We start from the raw sequence: 26,650 nt of genomic DNA, 5'->3' as shown, positions 1-26,650 counted from the left end.
GAGCTGGTACGGATTGCATCTCATATGTAGGTGGCTTATGGAATCGGATCTCATACTTTGAATCATCCCTCTTTGACTCAATGTCCTGTCTCCTGTTTGCTCAGACATCATTATTTACTCCCTTGAGTAAAGGAATATTAGCCCGCCTACATAATTCTATTATTAAGTATAGAAATGGCAAGACACTCACTGTCTTGTGAGCACGAACAAATAGCTCATCAGCAATGATATGGCCGAAGTCAATATTTAGCCCCTCAATCATAGCAGCTACTAATACCGCCCTTTGGTTGTCAAGGTTTGCATCTCCTCCAGTCGGCATCAACCTCAATCTGACAATATCCCACCAGAATTTGGCCCTAAAACTGAGGGATGATTTAGCAATCCATTCTTTGGTATGTGCCCATAATGGGTTACCGTCATCTGTGAGAAGTCTATCTAACTAAGGAATTTGGCTGGAAGTTGATAACATGCGGTGCTCAAGCTCCAATGTAGTAGCTAGGGCTTCATAATCAGTCCCAAATAGCATTCTGTTCAGCGTATGAACAAAAATATCAATTGTTATCCCTCTCAGTGGAACATGTATTTTGTTCTTCATACTGCTACTCTGGTACCCTTTGGACAATCCTTTTCCAGTAGCACCAAGTAATTGGCAAAGAACTCCTGCACAAAAGTAGGGTAGGATGATTCGAGAGGTTTGCTCAACTAGGATAGCTCGTACTCATTAAATCTCCTTTCAAACTCTGGGTACTCATGAAGCTCAGAAGTGACTATCTGGTATTCTTTTAAGATGGACCGCTTTATTGGTTGATTTTGTGTTGGCTCAATCCCATCATAGAAGTGCTTTCGTGCGTCCTTAATCTTCCACCAAATAGATTTCCGCACTTGTAGGTCTTTGATTTTGATAAGATTAGCCTCCTTAGGTTTTGATGCCTTAACTTAGTCGGGGTTTGATGTGTTAAACCCTTCCTCATTGAGGCTGGAACTAGTGCTGCTAATGCTATCACTCTTACTTTTCTCCTCAAACTGGGAGAGTACTTGAGTCTTTTTATCATATTGATGGGTATTAAAGGAAGGTGCTTCTTCACCCCGTTCTTATTCTCCTCTACCTCGTGATTGTAGAGGCCAGCCACCATCTCTTTGTGAGGGTAATTTTTGTGTCATTTTGCCTTGTTGTCGATATGTTCTTTACCTGGTTGGAATTTTGGGGATTAAGAACTACTAAACTTATTACGTGTTTTCAAAAGTGAGATTTTAACTTATGAAGTTGATGAGAATGATAATGATGGGGTTGTTTAAATAGGGAGAAAAAATGACGAGTCCTGATAAGAGATGAATGTAATTTAAGACAATGAATACAGAAAAATTTAAATGGTTTCAGGAGTTAAATAGATGGGAACATGCGGGTAACTACTTTCCCTTATCCATTTAATAGGACTTTGGGTCGGTTTAAAACAAAAAAATAATCCATAGACTTTGGTTGACCCAACTTGTTTCTTTAACGAAAAACTAGGGTTTTATTAATGGTGAAGCTGACGGTCCATCAGGTGATTGACGGTCTGTCGGTTTCTCTGTCATGTCTTACCCAAAAACAAAGTAAGAAGCCTTGATTTAATGGTAAGAGTGACAGTCCATTATTTGGTTGATGGTCTATCGGACTTGCCGTCACTTCTTATCTAGCATGTCAGTTTTCAGCCTCAATATTGATGGTTGATTAGATGATTCATCGGTGCTGTGACAGTTTGTCACTTTGTCCGTCAGCTCTTAACTAGAATGGATGATCTTCAACTATGGCCTTGATGGCTTTAGCGACAGTCCGTCAACCTACTGAAGGTCTGTTAGTCCTTCTGCCAAAATACTGCGATATGTTTAATTTTTTCTTTCTATACTGCAGTTCCTACATACTTAACAACCATATCAAATTGCACCATAAAACAAATAATTCTAACTATAATTACAACAACACATTATGGGTTGCCTCCCACTAGCGCCTGATTAAGAGTTGCAACACGACTCAGTTTACTTGATTACTCAGACTCTATCAAGATAAACTATGCTTAGGCATTTCACCGAATTAATTGGACCAATGTATTTCTTGACTCATTGACCATTAACTTTAAAAAACTACCATCTTCATTTTCTAGTTCAACCTCTCCAGATGAGTATACTTGTGTAACTGTAAATGGGCCAGGCCATTTAGATTTAAGTTTACCTGGGAAGATCTTGATTCTGGAGTTGAAGAGCAATACCCAATCGCCTATCTCAAAATCTTACTTCTCAATTCTACGATTGTGGTACTTCTTTATTCTCTCTTTATACTAGTCAGCTCTCTCGCATGCACTGAGATGGAATTCATCCATCTTATTCAACTGTCCCATCCTCAGTTCTGTTGTTTTCTTCCAATCCATATTCAACCGCTTGAGCGTCCATAATGCTTTGTGTTCCAGCTTAATCGGAAGATGACATGATTTTCCATAAACCAGTTGGTACGGTGATATCCCAATGGGTGTCTTGAAAGTTGTCTGTATGCCCACAAGGCATCATAAAGCTTTCAAGACCAGTCGCCTCTATTTGTATTCACTGTCTTGGCTAAGATTTCTTTGATTTCATGATTTGAGACCTCCACTTTCCCATTAGTTTGTGGGTGGTATGGAGTAGCCACCTTATGTTGCTTCACATCATATTTCATCAATGTTGCCCGAAATATCTTGTTGCAAAAATTAGATCCCCCGTCACTTATGATTGTCCGTGGCATACCAAAGCAGGAGAAGATGTTCTTCTTTAGAAAAGCAACCACCCCGTTGCCTTCATTGTCAGCCAAAGCTACTGTCTCCACCCATTTAGACACATAGTCCACGGCTATTAAAATATACTTCAGCCCATAGGAGCTCATGAATGGCCCCATGAAGTCAATACCCAGACGTCAAATAGTTCAACCTCCATCATCTTCACCATAGGTATCTCATGATATTTTGAGATCGAACCCTATCTCTGGTACTAATCGCATCTCTTTACAAACTCGTAAGCATCCTTAAATAGGGTTGGCCAATAATACCATTTTGTAGCACCTTTCTCACTGTACAATCACCTGCATGATGTCCCCCAACTGGGAAAGTATGAAAGGCTTCCAAAATACTCAGCATATCAACTTTTGAGATGAACCTTTTGATAATATTATCAGCACAACACCTAAATAAGTATGGCTTATCCCAAAAGTATCTCGTGGTATCATGGAGAAACTTCTTTTTCTAATGGAAAGAGAGATTCTCTAGAATAATATCACTCACAATGAAGTTGGTAAAGTATGTATACCATGGCACCATTTCAAGTGCACTCGCTAGAATTTGTTCATTCGGAAAAGCATCATTAATATCAAGCTTTTCTGTAGTGGGCTTTTCTCCCTCTATCCTGGATAGGTGGTCTACGACTTGGTTTTCACACCCTTTTTTATCTTTGACCTCAAAGTCAAATTTCTGCAGAAGTAACACCCATCTAATCAGCCTTGAATTGGCGTCATTCTTTGCCATTAAGTATCTCAAGGCAGCATGGTCTATATGAACCACCACTTTGGTACCCAACAAGTGCACCCAGAATTTTTTAAAAGCATAAACAACAGCTAGAAGCTCCTACTCAGTGACAGTATAATTCTTCTGTGCCCCATTTAATGCTTTGCTTGCATAATAAATATAGTAAAATAGTTTCTCTTTCTTTTGACCAAGTACATCCCCAAGTGCTACTCCACTTGTGTACATGATTTCGAATGGCCTAGACCAATCTGGAGCAACTATAATGGGGGCAGAAACTAGCTTCTCCTTAAGGCATTAGAATGCCTTCATACAATCATTATTGAACACAAACTTAGCCTCCTTCTCCAACAACTTGCAAAGTGGATTTGCAATCTTGGAGAAGTCTTTAATGAACCTACAATAGAATCCAGCATGACCCAGAAACCTACAAACCCCCTTTACTGAGATAGAAGGGGAAAGTTTCTCTATAACTTTCACCTTAGCCCGGTCAACCTCAATCCTCTTTGTTGAAATTTGATGTCCAAGAACTATGCCTTCTTTCACCATGAAGTGATATTTCTCCCAGTTCAGTACGAGATTGAATTTCTTATATCTCTGTAGTTCTCTACTCAAGTTCACCAAGCAAAATTCAAATGAATCAACCACTGTAGAGAAATTATCCATGAACACTTCTAAAGTATCCTCCACTGTGTTGGAGAAAATTGACATCATGCACCTTTGAAATGTGGCTGGTGTATTACTTAATTCGAACGGCATTCACTTGAATGCAAACGTTTTATATGGGCATGTAAATGTTGTTTTCTCCTAATCTTTTGGGGCAATCGAGATCTGATTGTATCCCGAATACCCATCAAAAAAGCAATATCAACCCCTTTATGCCAAATGATCAAGCATTTGATCGATGAAGGGCATTGAAAAGTGATCGTTCAATGTCCACGAGTTCAGCTTCTGGTAGTCCGTGCAAACTCACCACCCAGTCACTAGCCTAAGTAGAATCAACTCATTTTTTTATTAGCAATCACAGTCATGCCTTCTTTCTTAGGCACGTACTATACTGGACTCACCCACTTATTGTCAGATATTGGGTACACTACCCCTACGTTGAGCCACTTTATAATCTCATTTTTTACCACTTCTTTAATAGGTGGGTTTACTCTGCGCTGATGCTCAATGGTCAGTATGTATTCTTTCTCTAGCTGGATCTTGTGTGTGTAGATACTCGGTGGAATACCAATAATATCTATAATTATCCATCCGATAGCCCTCTTGTATCTCTTAAGCATAGAAATAAGGGCCTCAGCTTGCTGCTCTACTAAGCCTGCTGCAATAATAACCGGTAAGGTGTTTCCACTTCGTAGAAACACATACCACAAATGGCCCAACTGTTCCTTCAGTTCCAACATCGTTGTCTCCTCAATAGAAGGTTTAGCCGGTGGTGTTGGATGATTTTGAAGTTCCAAGTCCAGTTTTTTGGAGGCATAAGAAAATGACTACATTTTTGTCAGTGCACACACAGTTTCAATATATTCTTTGATCCCATCACTATCGAAGTTTATTAATAATGTAACCAATATTTTCACACAAAATCTCTTCTCAACTAGTACCTCTTGCTCATCTTCATAATATACATCAACGATTAAGAAGACACTCATCTTCTTTTTTTGCTTCATCGATTGGCAAACATCAAAGCTCACCTATTCATCATCGAGCCTAAATTTTAGCTCATTGGTCTACAAGTCAATCAACACACTCCCGATTGCTAAGAAAGGTCTACCTAGGATTATGGATACTTCGAAGTCCACCTCGTAATCTAGGATTAACAAAGTCCTCCGAGAAGATGAAACTGGCCATTTTCACAAGCACATCATAAAGTATTCCAACTGGCCTTTTCACTGATCTATCCACCATCAAAAGTCACATGTTGGTGGGTGTAGGATCCCCCAACCCCAGCTCTTTAAAAACCGCCAATGGAATCAGATTAATACTTGCCCTAAGATCACAAAGGGCCTTTGCAAAATCAAGTGATCTAATAGTACATGGGACAGTAAATGCTCTAGGATCGACTTTCTTTCGCACTAACGATCTTGTAGTGATAACACTACAATGGTGAAGATTGTCTACTGGCTCGTAGCTTACGATTTGCTTCTTAGTAACAAGAACCTACATGAATTTAGTGATACAAGTACGACCAAGAGAATGGATGAGAATGAGTGTGTATTAATCCGGATGATACGAGTATGACCACGAGGATGGACGAGAATGAGTGTGTATTGAATCTGTCTAAGGAAGTGCATAAGTAAAGTGTAAAAGAGGTCCTAAATGCATTAAAAACAGCCCCTAAGTTACACTTGATGGCCTAAGAACCATTTTGTTGAAATTGTAGTAGTCTTGGCCAAGTGTTGAAGATATTGTATTGTGAAAATTAAAAGTTGGCCGTGTGAAAATTGTGGTGTTTTTGGAGATTGTTGTTGGTTGTTCTTGGTGATTGTTGATGTTACTCTTGAAGTTCTTCACAACCTTCATAGCTTGTTAATATAAAGTGAACATTAGATCAATAAAGTTAAAGGAAAAAAGGGTGAAGCTTTGTTAGTCTTGAAAGACTTACCATCACTGATCAAATAGTCAATTACATCTTAACCACTTTCCAACAATTTTTCATAAAACAAGGGTCCATGTTTTAAGGAGAAGTATAAGTAAATTCAAAGTCTTGAAACTTGCAATTGAAAAAGACTCCAAGGCTTGTTTGAGTTTCCCTCCTTAAAACAAATTCCACCAATTTCTAAATTGTAAATTAACCAAGACTTGAAATTGGACAAAAAAAATTGTTAAAAACCACAACCAATTACGTGCTGCCACATCATCATTGTTACTGTTCACGCAACAATTTTGGCTTAAACTAGATTGTAAATTAGTTTTGTATCTGTTTGTTCGTGTTAGCATTTTTGGTGTGCTTTTCTCTTTTGTGAATTCGTTGTATCTTGTTAGTTCAAGTCCATAAACAAATTTTCTTTGAGTCAACTCAAACGAAAATCTATTCCGGGCAAGAGTAGACTCGACCCTCAATCACTCGCGAAGTACAAGCCGGCTTTCAATACTTGTGAAACCAATTGTAAGGTAAAACCGAGAGTGAGAGTGTGGTGAGGCATTTTGAACTAACAAGTTTGTTTTGTTGTTTATTGTTGTCTGTTGCTTTAGATACCATGGCTACCACTAATCTTGATGCCACATTTGATCGCATCAATGACGATATTGAAAAAATAAAATAGCACATGGAAATACTAGGCCAATTGTTACCTAAACTTATCCCACAAAATCTAACTTCCCTTGTCCAAATACCTTGTGCCAAGAGCTTCCCAAAGAAAGAGGTGGGCTGCCCCGACCCACACCAAGGTAAAGAGAAGATTGAAACACCTTTGGTACTTGATAGTGAACTTATAGAGAGTGAAGCACTTTCTAGTTCCAAATCTGTCCGTGAGATAGATCATGATCTCTTTAGGTTTAATGTATTGTCTGAAGACGATATAAACACTCTTAATGGACCTAATGGTGAAAATGATGGTATAGCTTGCCTTGAAGGCTATATCCGATATGCTAACCCACTATGGTATGACAACATTCCTCCTAAAGATCAAAATCTCTTCTTGGAAGATGAGAGTACTCTTATAGGCAAGGAATGTGTAGTCTCGAAAATGATTACTCTTGGTAGGTACTCTTGGTTTTCATGATGATCAATTTTCTCTTAAATGTAGTTTACTACTTGAGCATGTAAATGGAGTGCTTAAAAATTCTCAAGTTAGTGATGGTGTCTATAGAATTGATCTTGATAATGTGCATGTCTCTTTGAACATCTTGTGTGGTAAAAGCATTGCAATTAGTTTTGTTCATAGAGATCATGTGTATGAAAATGTTTTTATGTGTGAATGTGGGAGTGATATTCTAGGGAAAGGAAGGGCTAGCCTCAGCTTAGGCCCTTGGCTAATTCTTCCATTTGATCCTGGTACCATCTTTGGGTGGGAAAGAATGACTCTTGGCCTATTTTTCTTTTGTCTTAATGTTTGTCCAAGCCATTTCCTTTGTAGCAATTGTACTAATCTTTTCATGATTAAAAACAAAGGACTCGTGGCTGTACTTTAAATTTTTTCCGCCTTGACATGGCATATTGATGTGTTATTTTTGCTAACCCTAACCCTCATGTCATGAAGATGTGTGTTTTTTTGTCTTCTCTTGATTTGCAAGGTACGAATTCGAGGTTGAATCCTTTTCAAGAAGGGAAGGATGATACAAGTACGACCAAGAAGATGGATAAGAATGAGTGCGTATTGAATTCGAATGATACGAGTACGACCATGAGGATGGACGAGAATGAGTGTGTATTGAATTCATCCAAGGAAGTACATAAGTAAAGTGTAAAAGAGGTCCTAAATGTATTAAAGATAGCCCCTAAGTTACACTTGATGGGCACCTCACCCTTGAGGGGTATTGTGGTCATTTTGTATTCTATTTTGTAATACCCTATATATAGAACCTCTTAGGGTTTTTAGTCTTAGTTTTTGTTCATTATGAAAGAGTAACACTTAGGAACATCTCTCTTGTGAGAATGGCCCTTCCATGTCCAAAAATTGTAACTAGGGAAATCAACTTGAGTGTGGAATCACTCGTGTTGGATTCAAGCTTGGAAACGTTGGATGTTTGGGAGATCGGGGCCACTCTTGTGCCAACGTAAGAGTTAGGTATTTGTTGTGTATGATGTTAAAGGTCCAAGAGTGGAATAGGCTTTTGGGTTGTTAAGATTATACCTTCAATTTGTCTAACTATCTATCCTTTTGTTTCTTTGTAATCGTGTAGTAGTGTTGATGTTTTAACCCTATGTTTGTGTTGTTAATGTGGAATCTGAAATTTGTCTATTGTTCCTCTTGTTCTTGTTGTTTTGCTACTGTTTTGGTGTCAAAAACACCCTTGTATTCTTGTATTCTTGTTGTTGTTTGTTGAATCCGAGAGAGGTCTTCAAAAAGGTCCTTGGATCCTTAAGATTTGCGAACTGTTTTGGAGTTATTTTCATGTGTTCCTTGTATTTCTTGTATCATTTAGCATAGCCCGACATTTGTCCTAGCGCCTCAACCAAAGGCACATTTACTGTTAGCTGCTTCAACATGGCCATGAACTTGTAAAATTTTGTGTCATCTGCCTTTTTTTGCAATTTTTGTGGGAACGGAGGAGGTATTTTTGGCATTCTAGTAACTACTGTCTCTCCTTTCTTCCTCTTGCCTTTATCTAATTCACCAACCTCTTTCTGATTAGATGGAATATCATTATTCTTCAGCTTCTCAGACTCCACTGGATGTTATTCTTCTGCTTCCACCTCTAACTCCACCACGTCATCTATAACAGGTTTACCCACAGAGTGGCCAGGTAACACTTTACCACTTCTCGTGGTGATAGTCATGCAAGAATTATCATTTCTTAGATTTTACATAGTATCACTCGGCAATGTTCCGCTTTTTCTATGATTGAATACCGTCGATAGTTGATTCATCTGCTGCTCTAGTTGTTTAATGAAAGTCGAATGTGAGTTAACTAATTGACTCATAGACGAAAGATCACTTTTCATTTCTCTCACTCCAGCATCAGTCGACTTTACCCTTTTTAACAACTTGTCCATAATGTCTTTCATAGATATTTTCCTCGAACTAGCAGTAACAGTATTGCGGTTCCCAGGAGGTACATACAATCCACTCCTATCATTCTTGTTTTTCCATCCACCCTGATTACGTTATCTATAACCAGACTTATCATAGTAGTTCTGACCTTGGTTTCCTTGGCCATTGCCTCGAAAACCCCTTAGTCCCTTAGTTATTTAAGTAGTTAGCCTTTTTCTCAGAGTCTGACTCGACTCCCCTACTTTGTGACCCTACAACTTTCATTTTTCTGTCTTCCCAGATAGTAAATGCTTTGTGATCAAGTCCATCTAGGTTTTTATATGCGTCATATCCTGATCACGCTCTTTTTCTCTCCTGTGTTGCACCGCAGATATTCCACTAGACATAGTATTGCTTGCTAACTCAGAATCCCTAGTATGCCAAGATTGTTTAGTCATTTTTTCAAGCATTTCCACAGCTTTCGAGAAAGTAAGATCCATAAACACTCCCCTTGCAGCATTATTGACAGTCAGCTTTGTAATAGAATTCAAAGCCCTATAAAAGGTCTCCATCAAATGCTTATCAGTTATCTTGTGATTAGGGCATTACTTCAACTTTTTCTTAAATCTCACCCAAGTCTCATGAAGGGTTTCATTCCAAAGCTGTCTGAAATTACTGATTTTGTCCCTCAACTGTAACATCCTGGAGGGCGGCAAGAACCTTTCTAGAAAAGTTCCTTTCAATTGCGTCAAGTTTGTTATAGAATCAGGAGCCAACTCATTCAGCCACAGTGTTGCCTATCTAGACAGAGACAATGGAAATAGCCATAGATGAGTTGCATTATGCCCTACTCCCGAATTATCAAAAGAATTGCAGATAGTGATGAAGTTAACTAGATGCATATATTTGGATCATCCCCAGGAATCCACCAAATAGCCCCTTGAGATGAAGCAACTAAATCATAGTACTCGTAATATTGAACTTCACTCCCGATGCCAATGGTGGTGGAATAATAGCTCCAGTGGCGCCAGCTCTATCTAAATCAGCCTCATCATTATCATCAATATCAAACTACACAACTCAGCGATTTAGTCTCCCTCTAAGTGGCTGATTTCGATTCACTAGTAAAGATCTATCCTCTGCACGTCTCCTATTTGCTGGCTCAATTAAGTCATCATCTGCATTAGCTACTCGACATAGGTTATTCCCATTCTGTTGATTGAGTTGTGCATTAGCCAAAATGGCTAATCTTTTGAATTCTTACTGAGCATTCATTCTTTCGAATAATTGAGGTTTTGGGTGGAGAGGTAATAATGGTTCTCTTGACCTCCTTGTTCGTGGCATACTAAGCAAAGATCTTGTAATGAACAAAAACAACAAATAAATGTAAAATTAGTAAACTTGACCAACCAAAGGTCAATTAATGCTCATAAACTTAATTGAAATCTGTATTCCCCGACAACAACATCAAAATTTGATACACCCAAATTACAAATTTCTTTAAAAAGTGTAAGCGATCGTTGTCAAATATAGAACCCAACTAGGTTGGGGTCCAATCCCACAGGGAATAAGGTGTTAACTAAGTGTATGACTATTAGACTATTGATCAAAGATTTTCGGAAGTAAGGGGCCTTTGTTTGTTAACAAAGTTTGTTGATAGAATCAAGTTGTATTCCAACTAGTGAGTATTTTTACAAGGTTAATTCAATGAGAATAAGTAAACTAGGATTATGTTTACCAAGGTGTTCATGCAGTCAAGGTTGTGAGATATTCCAAATTCCCAATTAACAATCTCAATTGCAAGGTTAATTGAACTCTTCAATTCTATCTATTTATTTCTCAACCTTAATAGATAGCTACCCTTTAATTCTTTCAAACTTAAAGAATGCTATGTAATGCTCAATTAACTCCTTAAGTGGGTTGATCCTGTTAAGGCATCAACCCATAACCCAAAGGTTAAAGCCCTTGGATTTCTTATAAATCTCCTTTTTTTTCGACACACACTTTTCCAACTCAAACAAATGGTGTTCATGGGTACACCCTTCAAGTTTGCAACCAAGAAAGATCATTCTTATGAAGAGAAGATTACACAATTTTAATTAGATACAAAATTTAGGCATTCTCACAACCTTAGGAACCAATTCACACTAAGGCTCCCATAATCCTAGTTATGGAAGCTTCAGTCACGCATCATAAAAGAAGAAGCTTCCATTGTATTTATCATAAATAACTTTAGAAAATCACTTACAAAGATCCACATGATTGTTCTTGATCTTCAATGAATAATAAAATGATAAGATCCTAGTAAAAAGCTTATTTCTCAGAGAAATTTAGGTTACAAAAGTACACAGTAGTCAAAAGATACCTAATCTAACCCTAAACTGGGTATTTATAGGTTTCCATGTAATGGGGATTTAAAATTTCAACTGTAGATTGCCGTGTCATGGTGGACGGCCAAGGTGACGGTCCGTCGCCGGCCTGATGGTACGTCGCTTGGACCGTCACCTAGGTTCCAGATTTATTTATTTTGTTTAAGCTCCAACGATTAAGTTGACGACCTATCATAAGTCTGATGGTCTGTCACTTCGATCCTTGATTAATTGCATTCGGCTTAAGACTGATGGCCAAGGTGACGGTCCGTCAGTGGATTGACTGGCCGTCGCTTGAACCGTCACTTCGATCCTTGACATCTCTTGTTCTGTTTATCATTGACGGGCACAGTGACGGTCTGTCACAAGGTTGACGGCCCGTCAGTTAGACCATCAATCGTCTTTAGTTTCTGCTTTCCCAAGTTATTTCTTCTTCTAAGAGTTTTATCTGGAAATAAGTAAAACCCAACATTAAGTACCTCAATAGTTGCTTAAAAACATACAATTAGACCTTGTGAAAGATGTAAAATATTCCATCAAAAGCTGGGACATCAGCAAGGAGTTTCCACGTAAAAATCTTGGGTCTTTATTTTTCTATACTTCTTACATAAGTTAGATGTAAGGAGATAAAATGTTTTATGTAGTTTACTTGATTACCTAATAGATGAATGATAACACGCAACAACAATAACAATAACATATCCAATATATATTCACACAAAGTAGGATCTGAAAAGGGTAAAATATACATATTTCATACCAATACCTCAGAGGTGAGGTAGAGAAGTTGTTTCAAAAAGAACAACAGCTTAAGACAAAAATATTATAGAAAAGGAGATAATATAAAAACAAGAAACAATGATAGAAATAAACAACAGAGAATAACAGAAAATTAAGTCTACCACAAATTAGTACTACACTCGACCTCCCTGAAACAACAAATATCACCAAAATTCCAAGACCAATACACTACATGCAAAGCACTATGATAACTAGCACAAATAACAAGACAAAACACATCTACCTACTACCAAAGATGCACTCCTACCTACTATCCATCTTCCTTAATTCACGTCCTCCACGTCTTCTTGTTTAAGGTGATGTCCTCGTTAAGCTATATCTGCTGCATTAATGTCTACTTACCTCCCTCTAATATCTCTTTTGTCTACCTCTACCACACCTGGATGTATCCATATCTAACCTCTCACACCTTCGCACTAGGACATCTGGATACCACCTCATCACATGTCCAAATCATCTCAACCTCATTTTTCGCATCTTGTCTTTCACCGAAACCACCCCTACCTTATCTCGATTAACTTTATTTTGAATCCTATCCCTCCTAATAAACCCATACATCCATCGCAATATCCTTATCTCCGCCACCTTCATCTTTTGGGTGTGAGAGTTCTTGACTGGCTAACACTTCGCTCGATACAAAATAACTGGTCTAATTACCACTCTGTAGAATTTTTCTTTAAGTTTAAGACACCTTCTTATCATATAAAACTTCGAAAGCGAGCTTTCATTTCATCAATCCTACACTAATACATTGGGTGACATCATGTAGACGAATGGTAACACGCGCAAAAGTTTTTTGAAAGTTTAAACTGAAAGTGTCTAGTTGAAATACTTAATTAGGAATTGAGTGTTCGTTGAAACATTATTTAGTTTGAATGCCTAAATGAAATTTTTTGACAACTTTAAAATCTAATTACATTTTAAGTGTTTTCAACAAATTAGATAGATAGATGACATAATTGTTACACCGCAAATTATAATTTATTTCTGATTACAATAACTAGGGCTGCTTATTAGGCAAATCAAGTGGATAATTACGCTTTACTGTTTGGATCATCGACTTTAAATGTATTAATTCGTGAGCCAATCAATAAGATTGTGGCTGATTCGATAATGAATTAGCAATTAACAGGCGATGTATTGGCTATCTTCCAAGGTACCTTCTTTTTCAATGAAATTTACGCTCCTTATGAAAAAAAACTTCTTTTCATTGTGTTAAATATAATGACAGAAAATAGTAGTCCACCTTTACAGAGAGCAAGAAGAGCAACAAAAATTAGAATACAAAGGGATCGTTTGGTAGAGTGTATTGACAAAAATAATGCATGTATTAATTAATGTGTATTAAGAATACCTTGTTTGGTATAATTTTTAGTCAATGTATAACTAATGCAAACATTAGTTATACGCTCTATTGTGTATTATGGTGTGTATTACTAATACCATCCATTTTCTATGTATTAGTAATGCAAAGTCTTTAATACATGCATTAACTTATTAAATGACCTTAATACCCCTCAATTTCCCTCTCAAAATATTTCACCATTCCTTTTTCCACCATTTTAATTTGCAATAGTGAATCTTTTCAAAATATTTCACAATTTTTTCCCACTATTTTAATCTACAACAATGAATAATTGATTTAAATAATTGTAACATATTTTGCTTTGCTTTGAGGGTCTTTAAAAAGATTAAAAAAATGAGACTATTTCTTAATTTTACGTTTTATATTTTATTTTTGTTTCGACTATGTTAATCCATTGGCGTAATATTTCATGCACAAAGACGAAGGTCTTGCAATTAATCCGAAACCTCTATATACAAGTTCAACAATACTAATTATATTTGAGATGGTAAAAAAATTTTGTTGCAAAAAAGTGTACAAAATCAAAGAGGGGCATTTTTGTAAACAAACATTTCTTTTATAAAAATTATGTAAGATGTATTATTTCTTATACATCAAACCAAACAATGTATAAGAAATAATACATGCATAACTAATACAAACATAACTAATACAAACATTATTAATACACTATATTTCGCATTAATCTTATACACTCTACCAAACGACCCCTAATATATATATATGGGTCAACGATTTATTTGGTAAGAAAAATAAATATTTCGTTTCATATCAATAAACCATTAATTATATAATTTTAATTCGTCCACCAACTATTATCTGATAATCCCATACTAATAAATAAATTTGTGATTATCTTATTTCGTTATGATTGAGTTTTGAACAGCTCTAGTAATAATTTACAAAATACCATATTTCTATAAATACTAGATACTGTAGCTCGTGCCAGCATGGGCCCAACAGAAGTTATTTACGTTATCTTAATTTATGTAGCACAAATAGCATTTGGAGTGTCAATCAAATTTTTATTAATATAAAGTTTTAAATAATTTAAGTTACTAATCATTGTGATTTATAGTATCTTTTATGTAATTTTGTAATTTATGTTACTCGCTTTGTCTCAATTTTAGAATTTAGTGAGTCAGTCAAATTTTTTTTACTAATATATTTTTTTTAAATATTTTAAGTTGTTAATCTTTGTGATTGTAGTATCTTTTAATGTAATTTCAAATAATTTATGTTACTTGCTTTATCGCAACTTATGTGACACTATTAGAATTTTAAAAGTCAATCATATTTTTTACTATATATTTTTAAAATATTATAAGATGTTAATAGTTATGACTTATAATTATTTTTTTACATAATTTTTAAATATATAATATTTTACCAAAATAAAGTAAATAAATTAAAATAAACAAAGTACAAATTTTTAAAACATGTTAAATTCGAAAACATCATTTGAATCAACAAACTAAATTAAAACAATAAAACATGCAAATTATAAAATGTCAAAACTATCCCGAATTTATGTGACATAAATATAATTTAGATAATCAATTAGATTCTTAATATGTTTTTAAATATTTTAAATTGTTAGCTATTGTAATTTATAATATTTTTTATGTAATTTTCAAATAATATATATTACTCTCCTTATCCAAAATTTTGTGGCATTAATATTCAATTATATTCTTAAAATAATTTAAGTTTTTAGTTATTATAATCTATAATACTTTTTTTTATTCCAATTTAAGTAGCATTGAAATAAATTCGAGAGTCAACCAAATTTTATGATTGAACAGAGAAGTGGATATGTCCTAAATGACTTATAATACTTAATTAGAAGTGATATAGCAAAATCACTATGAGAAAATATTTGTGAAAAAAAATTAAATGAGTCTCATATAAGATGTCATGTTAATTTAAAATATCAAGAATTAATTTATCATTTTATGACAATTTTATTTTTATTAAATATTATTAATTTTTTAATACTTAAATGATTTATAATAATTAATTAGGGGTGATATAGTAAAATTACGGTTGAAACAGCTGAAATAGATATGTCATAAATTTCTATTTTACCCTTTTTTATTAAATATTATTAATTTTCTTATATGTAAATGTCTTACAATAATTAATTAGGGGTAATATAGTAAAGTCATGAAGCAAACATACTTGTGAATTTTTTAAAATAAGTCTCATATAAGATGTCCTATTAATTTAAAACATCAAGAATTAATTTATCATTTATATCTATTTTATTATTTATTAAATATTATTAATTTTTCAATACATAGATGACTTATAATAATTAATTTGAGGTGATACAATAAAACTACGATTGAAACAGCTGAAACAGACATGTCATAAATGTCTATTTTACCTTTTTAATTAAGTATTATTAATTTTCTTATGTATAAATGATTTAAAATAATTAATTAAGGATAATATAGTAAAATCACGGAGCAGTTGAAGCAGGTGAAGAAGCAGACATGTTGACGAAGAGCTGCTTGCTTCTTCACTCTTATTAAAACATCAAGAATTGATTTATCGTTTATATCTATTTTATTTTTTATTAGATATTATTAATTTTTTAATACCTAGATGACTTATAATAATTAATTTGAGGTGAGACAATAAAACTACGATTGAAGCAGCTGAAACAGACATGCCATAAATGTCTATTTTACATTTTTTTAATTAAGTATTATTAATTTTCTTATATATAAATGATTTAAAATAATTAATTAGGGATAATATAGTAAAATTACGGAACAACTGAAGCAGGTAAAGAAACAGACATGTTGACGAAGAGCTGCAGCTGAAACAGACATGTCATAAATGTCTATTTTACATTTTTTTAATTAAGTATTATTAATTTTTCTTATATATAAATAATTTAAAATAATTAATTAGGGATAATATAGTAAAATCACGAAACAACTGAAGCAGGTGAAGAAGCAGGCATATTGACGAAGAGATGCCTGCTTCTTCACTCTTATTAAAACATCAAGAATTGATTTATCATTTATATTTATTTTATTATTTATTAATATTATTAATTTTTTAATACATAGATGACTTATAATAATTAATTTGAGGTGATACAATAAAACAATGATTGAAGCAGTTAAAACAGACATGCTATAAATGTCTATTTTACCTTTCTTAATTAAGTATTATTAATTTTCTTATATATAATTGGTTTAAAATAATTAATTAGGAATAATATAATAAAATTACGGAACAACTGAAGTATGTGAAGAAGTAGACATGTTGACGAAGAGTTACTACTTCCTCACTCTTATTAATTATTAATATCTAGATGACTTATAATAATTAATTTGAGCTGATACAATAAAACTACGATTGAAATAGCTGAAACAGACATATCATAAATATTTATTTTACATTTTTCTAATTAAATATTATTAATTTTCTTATATATAAATAATTTAAAATAATTAATTAGGATAGCTGAAATAGATAAAGAAGCAGACATATTGACGAAGAGCTACCTGCTTCTCCACTCTTATTATGAGTAGTAAATCACAGAACAACTCAAGCAGCTGAAGAAGAGCTGCCTTCTTCAATCTTATTATTAATAGTAGTAATATTAATTTTATTTATCTTTAAAAATAGAAAATTATTTTTTTAGTGGGTCATGAGGAACAGATCGTGACGCTTTAAGATTACAAAAGAGCACGAGAGATGTTTTATTTTTACTCACTCCAAAATAAAAACTACATATTAAAATTTTTTATTCATGAAAACCACCATTTTCTTCTAGTAAAGTAATAATAACAATTCTAGGGCTCACTCTCAAAAAACCCGCAATCTTGGCTACCCAATTTTTTGTTTTTTCCAACCTCAATGGCGGACAAATCTCCTTCATCGGAAAATCCCGCCGTTGTTAATTCTCAACAACCGCCGGAATCTGATAGCAAAATCTCCGATCCATCTCCGGCACCGTCGTCACCACCACCTCCGCCGTCGATCCAGCCTTACTCCGCGGTCGCACCTCCGTCGTTTCGTCCGGCGACTCCACCAGCACCGTTACCTGGTGTAACTCCTTTGTTCTCGCCTCTTCCTAACCCTAATCTGCCTCAGCAGCAGCCGCAGCCGCAGCAGCAAACGTTGAGTTTTCCGAATCCTTCTGTTCAGCCTCCTGGAGTGGCGATGATTCCAGCACCGGTATCTTGTGCTGGAGGTGTTCAGATGGCTTCAGCGCCGCTGCCGCAAGTTATGCCGCTGCCGCCGCCTTATGGTGTACCTGGACAAATTATGAGACCGTATGCTCCTATGCCGCCTAATGGTTATCATGCTATGCCTCAACCTGCTTCACAAGGCGCCATGATTCATCCCGGTGGGTTTTTGTTTCTTATAAACTTGGATATTTTAGCAATTGATGCTGCAATTTTGATAGCCGAAATGATAGATTGTGCAGTGTATTCAGTGCAGTTTAGCGATTGTGATTAGCTGTCCTGCCTTTATACACTTGTACTAGTAGTAGTAGATGCTGTGATGTCAAAAGGCGAAGTCTTTGTTTAAATAACTGGTCTCTTAGGGTAGTTGATCGAGATTTATGAATCGTCAGCATTAGATGCTGCCGTATGTCTTAGGGATGGCAAAATCGAACCGAACCCGCCAACCCACTCTACACGTTTAAGTAACCCGCCCATTTATTAGCTCAACCCATTTCACCCCTTTAAAGATTGGGTTGATATGTAGCCTACATTGTTTTATGTGAAATCTTGTCAAAATATTTTTAAAAGACATTGTTTTTATTTGATATATTATATACTATAGCCTATGTTGCTTGGACTCTTCAAAAGTGTCCATGGGTGCATATCGGATTCTCCAAAAGTAGTTTATTTTTGGAGAATCCGACACTGGTGCAACATCAAAAGTGAAGATTCCACACAACTTAGACTATAACTATAATATAAAGTAAAAAGTTTTGTTTCTATATGATATGTTATATATTATAGCTATAATATAAAGTTAGAAAAATTTATATTAAGTACTAAAAGTTTATAAAAGAACAAACAAAGCAACTAAAACTTAGTTCGAATTGGGAGGTTTGATTATGAATGCATTTTAGCCCGTCTCAGCACACCCATTTTTGTTTAGCCCAAAGAGCTTTCTTCTTTTTTTTTTTTTGGGGGGGGGGGGGGGGGGTCAATAAACCGCCCACTTATAAACTCACCCCATTAAGACCCGCCAAATTTAGCCCAAGGTTCAATTCCCAACGGAGACAAATGCTAGGTGTTTTCTTCCCATCTGTTCTAGCCTTGGTGGATAGAGTTACATGGTACCAGGTGCTGGTGGGAGGTGACAGATATCCCGTGGATTTAGTCGAGGTGCGCGCAAGTTGGCCCAGACACCATGGTTATCAAAAAACAAAGCCCAACTCGCCCATTTGACCCCTCTAGCATTTTGGTGGTCCTAAGAATAGCTTTGACAAAGTTTATTGTTATTCTGAAATTATTCATTCGAGACTGAACCACTGCAAAATGTTTTACACAAGTGTGCTTGTTAAAGGTTCTAGAAGAATTACTGAACACATATCTCTGATTACCATTTGAACCTCGCATTACTTAATAGTATACAGTTATATGAACTATAATTAGAGTAACAATGGCTAGCGTACTTCTCTCTGTTGCTTTATTGTGTTGATATTTCGAGGGGAATAATATGGATGAGAGGAGTTTGCCCGTAGAATTGTATTAAAACAGATAAGGGGTATCGATGACGGGATGTTTTCTCCTACAGTTTCTTGAATGATTTCGGTGAGAAAGGTTGGAAGGCTTCATATTGCAGTTCATTTGAGACTCTGAGTACTCCAACTGCTTTTTTGGTATGAGTACGTCTGCTTGGTTTTGTTTTTATTTTCATTTATCATTACAAGGTCATTTGCTTTCGAACACATCTATTTTCTGTGAAATACCAGAAGTGGAGCTTTCTCACCATGGACATGTAACTTTTCTATGTTATGTAATGTCTGAATATGCGTGTACTACAGTAGATTTACTTTTAGTAATAAGGGCACTACCCCTTTGTTGGGATCTTGATTCTTGAAATGCTGGCAGCAGACCTTGTTAACAACTGAATGCAAGTTGCCTATACGCCAAGGTATCACAATCTTTTTCATTTTACCTGCTTGTGTTGTCTTTCTGGCTATTTTTTGGCTGTAAATGATGATGTTAATGTTTGACGTGGGAAGATTGTCTTAAAATATGTTATCATGCTATCAATTGCATTACTGATGATGAGACGCTGGAAGTCTCATCTTAATGTATTCAAATCTCGCAAATCATTCTTGGGAATTTGGACAGTTTGATCAGATTTCTTGACAAGTGATGCATAAGGTAAGCCCTATTCACACGTTAGTGATTTATGAAATGGATGTTATTATCTTGATCCTTCAGGTTATCTGTTCAGCTCGTGAGTGTTCTCATGCCTATGGTGCCCTCTCATAATGCTTGTAATGTTTGGTAATAACATTTGTTCAGCCTTACAGTTTTCTTTCGTGAATGAGATGTAGGCATTGAGTTTTAAACTTGTCTCTGCTTTTTAAGCTTGGCCTAATAAATATTCCTAGTCTCCTTTGTCCATTTATGCAGGAATTCCACGTTATGCATCACCATACACACAAATGGCTCGACCAGTGTTTCCTCCACGCCCACCTGGTGCAGTAGGCATTATTCCTCCTTTGATGCGCCCTCCAATCCCTATGATACGTCCTCCAATCATTCCTCCTGCTGCTAGGCCAGCTGCCATTCCAAGCATTACTCAAACAGAGAAACCACAAACAACAGTTTATGTTGGCAAGATATCGTCCACTGCTGAAAATGAGTTTATGCTTTCTCTTTTGCAGGTGAGTGAATTTACATTTCAGCAATTTCTTCAATTACTATGCACCCAAGGGTGTGGCCTAGTGGTTCAATGAAGTTGGGATGAGCACCATGAGGTCTCAGGTTCAATTCCCAGCGGAGACAAACACTAGGTGTTTTCTTCCCATCTGTTCTAGCCTTGGTGGACAGAGTTACCTGGTATCTGTTGTCGGTGGGAGGTGGCAGGTATCCCGTGGATTTAGCCGAGGTGCGCGCAAACACCGCGGTTATCAAAAAAAATAAAATTTCTTCAATTACTATTTGAAGAGTTGAACTTAATTCTTCTTGTTTTCTCACTCGTTGGTGTTCCAAACTTCTAAATCTGACCTTTCTGCTGTAATGTTTGCAAAGCTTTGCGGGCCTGTTAGGAGTTGGAAGCGTGCTCAAGATCCGACAAATGGATCACTGAAAGGTTTTGGGTTCTGTGAGTTTGAGTCTGCTGAGGGGGTTCTTCGCGCATTAAGATTGCTCAACAAATTAAACATTGACGGGCAGGAGCTAATGGTATAATTCTGTCTTTTCTTCCTTTCTCTCTCTCGCTTCCTTCACACACAGAGACCAAACTGTCCAAAAAAAAATTAAAGGGTTTTATCATATAAGATTTTAGGACGATTATTATGGAACATGAAAATTTATCAAGTGATGAAATTAATTATGATACCTTATCTTTCAATCTGATAGTGTGATATGAACATTTGTTCTCTTTTCCTGTATATTTTACCAAGTCATGTTATAGGCCCATATGGGCTCTCCTTTAATTCATATTACATCCCCAGCTTACTTATGGATAGTGAAATTTCAACACTTAAACTTAATTAGACTTGGTATCATTGCAGTTAAATGTCAATCAAGCAACTCGTGATTTCCTTGAACGATATGTTGAAAAGAAAGCAGAAAGCTCAAAGAAGCTCCCAGAGTCTGAAACTGAAGGCGCTGAGAAAGAAGAAGAAAGTACATTAGGTGGGGAGAAGAATGAAAATGCAGCGTCTGTAGAACCTCCTGAGTCTAGCACAGAAGAATCAAAGAAAGATACTGGTGATAAAGGGAACAAAGAAAATCTAGATTCTGCTAACTTTGGACTGGTCACTGACGAAGATAGGCAAGCTGACAAAGAGGCCTTGGACAAGCTCAATGATATGATAGAGGAAAGGCTGAAGAATAAACCATTACCACCTCCACCTCCACCTCCACAACCAGCTAAAGATGGTTCTGATAACTCACATACGGAAAACCTCAAAGATGGGGAACCAGGTAGAGATACAACAAAAAATGGTTAGTTTATTGGACCAATAAGAAGCTCGTCTTTCCTTTTTCGTCTTTTGGATATTTTTCTTTTATTGCCTAGATGCCATCAAATGATATTGGTGCTTTAGTCTTAGTGCTTTACTTATAGTTTCAATATGATTTTGAAAATACAGCAGAAGAAAAAAATGATGATGTCAGCGAAAGTAAAACTTCAAGTGAGCATGAAAAGGCTGAGATTAGCTCACCGGACCATCGTAGGCATGATAGGAGAAGCAGGGACCGGGAGAGGGATTTGAAGAGAGAAAAGGAGAGGGAACTCGAAAGATATGAGAGGGAGCGTGAACAAGAACGAGCCAAGAGAGAGAAGGAGAGAGAGTACAAGACCCGCGAAGATGACCGTAGGTACAAGGCCCGTGAAAAGGAGTGGGAAACAAGAGAAAGGGAAATGGAGCATAGGCGGAAGAGAGAGAGAGAGAGGGAGAAAGAAAGGGCACAGGAACGTAAATGGGATATACTGGAGCAAGAACGTGAATGTGAAGATGGTTATAGAAAAAGGAAACACAGGACTAGTGATGAGGAGAGGAAAAGACGGCAGAGGGAGAAGGAAGATGACTCGGCTGACAGTTTTAAAGAAGAAGAAGAGATTGCTGAGGCTAAGAGAAGAGCGGAGGAGGAACAGCAGAAAAAAGAGCAGGAGGAGGCATTGAAAATCCTTTCCAGTCATCTAGCCAATGGTCGTGAAAAAGCTGTTCCATATGAGGAAAACAATATTGATAGCCAAGATAAGAATATCGAGACAGCTCAGGATAATTTAAGCCAGGGTAACTATTTTAGTTTTTTATTATTAACATTTTTTGTTATGGCTCTATCTTTTTATTTGGCATTTGATATTAAAAAATGACAGGTGAAGGAGTTGCACAAAATGGGACGGATGAAGAATCCATGTTGGTAACTACAGCTGCATCAGATATGAGGCATAATAGCAATGCCCCTACGAAAAGGTTAGAATTTGGCCTCCTAGGGTCAGGGAAAAGAGCTGCTGTCCCTTCTTTCTTCAATGCGGATGAGGATGAGGATGCTCAAAAAGTAAAGAAAATGAGGCCATTGGTTCCAATTGACTATTCAGCTGACGAGCAACATATTGTCCAACCTTCCATCGCTGAAGCATCACCTACTATGGCTGCAGAATTTGCAAAGCGAATTTCAAATGCTAACCCTAAAGAGGAGAGGTCTGATGTAGAGAAGGACAGACACAGAAGAACTCATGACAGATCCAGTCAGAGGGATCGGGACAAGTATGACGAGGAGACTAAACGAACCAGGGATGACAGCAGAAACCTTGATCACGACAGAGTTCGGGAACCTAGACCTGATAAGGTTAAGACACCTGATAATCAGAAGCTTTTAGATGCAAAGCAATTGATTGACATGATTCCAAAGACCAAAGATGAGTTGTTCTCTTATGAGATAAACTGGGTGATTTATGACAAGGTGAGAAATGATCTGTTAGTTTCAATTTCTTGCTATGAGTAGGTTTCAGCAGATTATAGAAAATATTATCAAGTTAATTTATTGCTAGACTTCTGACATTCTTTTATCTAACGTTGTTGATACCTGGTGTTGGTAGTTGGAACTTCTACCCTGTTAGTGGACGTTTGGTATACTTGGTAATGGCCCATCTTATGTAAGGAGATAATGGTAATAGGAACACAGCTCTGCATTTTCATGTTTGTGTGGTCCTGCAGTTAACATAAAGCAGAGTGGTAGGAGATGGTATACCTACTCAGCTTCTAGGATTTGGAGGGCTTTTATTACTATTGTGGTTGATTTTTGGGTAAGTATCAAAAGTTTCCTCAAGCAGAGATTGTCCATATGTCTACAAAAATCTCTTTTAGCTTATAGAATTTAGCCTAATTGCAGCCAAACATTTGACATAAGTTCTGCCCTCGAAATAGCCCATCTTTCTTTCCACTCGCATGTTTCCTCTGTCACTATTTTTTATGTTTGAGCACAATAACAGTAAGAGCAACACAATGATTCCTTTTTAATTATTTTCCCTAGAAACAGAACTGATGTATGAGTTTCAGTATCCCCTATGGCAGATGCCACAAACACCTAAGACATTGCGTATTCATTGAAATATGCATGAGATGTATGCTTGTTCTATAACTTAGGTCATTGACTTTGTGCTAAACAAAGATAGGCTTTTATTGGTTTGAGTAGATTGTTCTTAGCATTAGCAGTACATATATTCATGGTAATTCTATAATATATTTTTTTTAAAATTTTGTAAGGCATCTGCCTGAAAGTCCACATTGGATTCAAAAAATCGGGGGATGGGAAGTTAACTTGTCAATTGCATAACAACATGAGGAGGTAAAATGGGAGGGAAAAATTCCTATATCCTGATGGATACAAGTGAATTAATGCGTCCACTCACATGAGGAAGCTAGCTTTTCTATTCATATTTGTTTTCCACTATTTGAATGTGGAAGACACCGTAGCTCTACTAGTGATTACTTGACAGTAGTTATACTTAATTTTTGGAAAGATGTTTTGGCTACACTCTGTGCTTTTTGGGTGTGCCTTGATAATAATTTTGTTGGTCTTCCTACAATTAGAAAGCGATTCTTTTCTATTGAGCACCAATATAGTTGCTTTACTGCTGAATCATGTAATTAGCAATCAGATGAACTTTGTTCAGAAATTTTAGAATTTCTGAATATGATCACCTTATCAGCAGTATAATCAGAGGTGGAAAATGTAGAGAAGTGTGAAGTGCCTATTGGGGCTTTAAGTGCAAGTCCAATTAAAGCACAGTCAAGTGGCCCAAGGGCCACCTTTTGCCCGGGGACATCGTCGGGGCCAGGGTGAGAACCTTCCATTGGTTACACCCTTGAACTTTTTGTATGCAAGGAAAAATCACTACAAACCCTAGTGGCATTTTGTGGACCCAAAGAATTGAAAAGCAAAGTATATGAAGTAAAAGTAAAAACCCATGTTTTCAAGTTCAATTTTTTTTTCTTTTGAATTTCAGATTCAGATGCAAGTTGCTGATTTTGTCTTGTTTTTATTGTTAAATTCTAATTTCCTATGCTTAATCACGATTTTTTTTTCATGAAGTTTGATGAGTAGTATGCTAATTTGTCATTAGTGCTATCCTCTTTAAGGAAAAACCTATGGATATTGAGACCCACCCGACTGCCAACTCTAAAACACGTGTTAAGTGAGGGGAAGCGCCTAACCTGTGCTGCACCGAGCTTCAGGGCCTCAGGGCTTAAGCATACCTCAAGAGGGCTTACAATATTGCAAGTTAGCTCCTAGTCTGATCAAATCTTTGAGCGAGAAGAATATTAAGTTGACTGGTAGGTGACTGAAAATAATATTTCAAATCCTTGACAAGTGGTGAGAACTAATAGGAATATAGGCATCCTAAGTTCCTGATGAAGAAAGGAAGTGACTTGTAAGAATTGTTTATAGCAAGAACCACTGTTTATAAGTGGACAGAATATTGGTTGGCTTCCAGCTGTCGTCGATATTTGATCCTCCTTGCAGCCATTAGGAATGTTAACAATTGCTAGTTGTGTGAACTCTGCATCTAGCACTTCAGTTTCTGTTGGAGTCCCAAGTTCCTAACAAGGCTTTTTTTCACTTGAAGCTAGATCTCTAGGCTACAATAACTTGAATTTGATGTTCTGAGCTTTTGCCAAGTTACATTTTGTAGATCCTATCTTCTCTTTTCGGCTCTTCTTTGTTGGTTTGCTGGAGGTGCGGATATTTATAGTTTATATCTGCTTTGCTTTTCACAGAATGCATTGCATGAAAGGATGAGACCATGGATCAGTAAGAAGATCACCGATTTTCTTGGTGAGGAGGAGCTGACGCTGGTAGACTACATTGTGTCCAGCACTCAAGAACATGTCAAGGCAACAGAGATGCTGGAGAGGCTCCAAAGTATATTAGATGAAGAAGCTGAAATGTTTGTTCTGAAGATGTGGAGGATGCTTATATTTGAAATTAAGAAAGTCGAGACAGGTTTGGCTTTGAGGCCCAAATCCTAATTTCAGTTATGTTCTCCCCTGATACTCAGAAGCATATTCATAATGCTCTTGCTACTCTGTCAAATCATTGTAGAACTGTTTCCTTTCAAGCAACATAAATGATAAATAGTTTAGGTTAAAGTTGGTTTTCATATCATTTTCAACTTATTAAAAAAAAAGAGGTTGGTTATTTTGTAATTCTCTTTTAGTTCATTCTAACGTCAAGGTTAATTTGCTTTCCATTTTTGTGCTGTTTCTTACTTATGAGAAACGTCCCCATTTTTGACCGGAGGAAATGGGATCACACTAGGTATGTTGTTATAAAGGCCTAAATAGTGTTATATATATATTTTTTTAATTTTTTGGAGTTTTTATCTGTTTCAGCAGTATCAGATGGGATCGAATGTGATTTGGTTTTGGTCCAATCAAGTTTCACTGGTATTTATAAATCTTTGTTTCTCAAATGAGAGCCATTTTGCATTTTAATTATAACCAGATATTATAATAAGATAACTGGGGATGTCATATGGATGTTTCGTACTAGGATGTCCCATTTTTCATGTACTCGAAAAGCAAGAACAAATACTTTTATTTCTCATGCAGTCGTCTATGCTCTTCAAATATCTAAGTTCTTTTTAAAAACAAAAAAAGGAGAGGACAGAAAAGTCGAGTAAACAGAACAGAGCAGATCCACCATACCCGTTTTGGATAAGGAGAATTAATGATTTGTGACGATGATATTCTATTACGGCTAGGAGAGAAACTGT

The 26,650-nt window shown here is 36.1% G+C and overlaps 1 protein-coding gene across 8 annotated transcripts; it reads left to right on the top strand.

The window, feature by feature from the left end:
- The first annotated feature begins 17,265 nt into the window (after nt 1-17,265).
- On the top strand, nt 17,266-26,125 carry LOC107847383 (RNA-binding protein 25). 8 transcript variants are annotated; one of them, XM_047398785.1, is made up of 8 exons: nt 17,930-18,068; nt 19,478-20,199; nt 20,329-20,582; nt 20,950-21,102; nt 21,435-21,870; nt 22,020-22,664; nt 22,748-23,334; nt 25,653-26,125. In XM_047398785.1, exons 2-8 carry the CDS (start codon nt 20,184-20,186, stop codon nt 25,902-25,904), a joined length of 2,343 nt encoding a protein of 780 aa, XP_047254741.1. In that variant the 5' UTR covers nt 17,930-18,068; nt 19,478-20,183; the 3' UTR covers nt 25,905-26,125. The 8 variants fall into 8 exon arrangements, with proteins under 8 accessions (XP_016547070.1, XP_016547071.1, XP_016547073.1 ...); XM_016691588.2 differs by having other exon boundaries at nt 22,017-22,664; XM_016691584.2 differs by lacking the exon at nt 19,478-20,199 and having other exon boundaries at nt 17,266-18,068; nt 22,017-22,664.
- Nucleotides 26,126-26,650: the final 525 nt, after the last annotated feature.

The sequence above is a fragment of the Capsicum annuum genome, chromosome 11 (genome assembly GCF_002878395.1).
Source record: "Capsicum annuum cultivar UCD-10X-F1 chromosome 11, UCD10Xv1.1, whole genome shotgun sequence".
In the NCBI taxonomy this organism is placed as follows: domain Eukaryota; kingdom Viridiplantae; phylum Streptophyta; class Magnoliopsida; order Solanales; family Solanaceae; genus Capsicum; species Capsicum annuum.
This window is presented reverse-complemented; position numbering and strand designations above follow the sequence as displayed.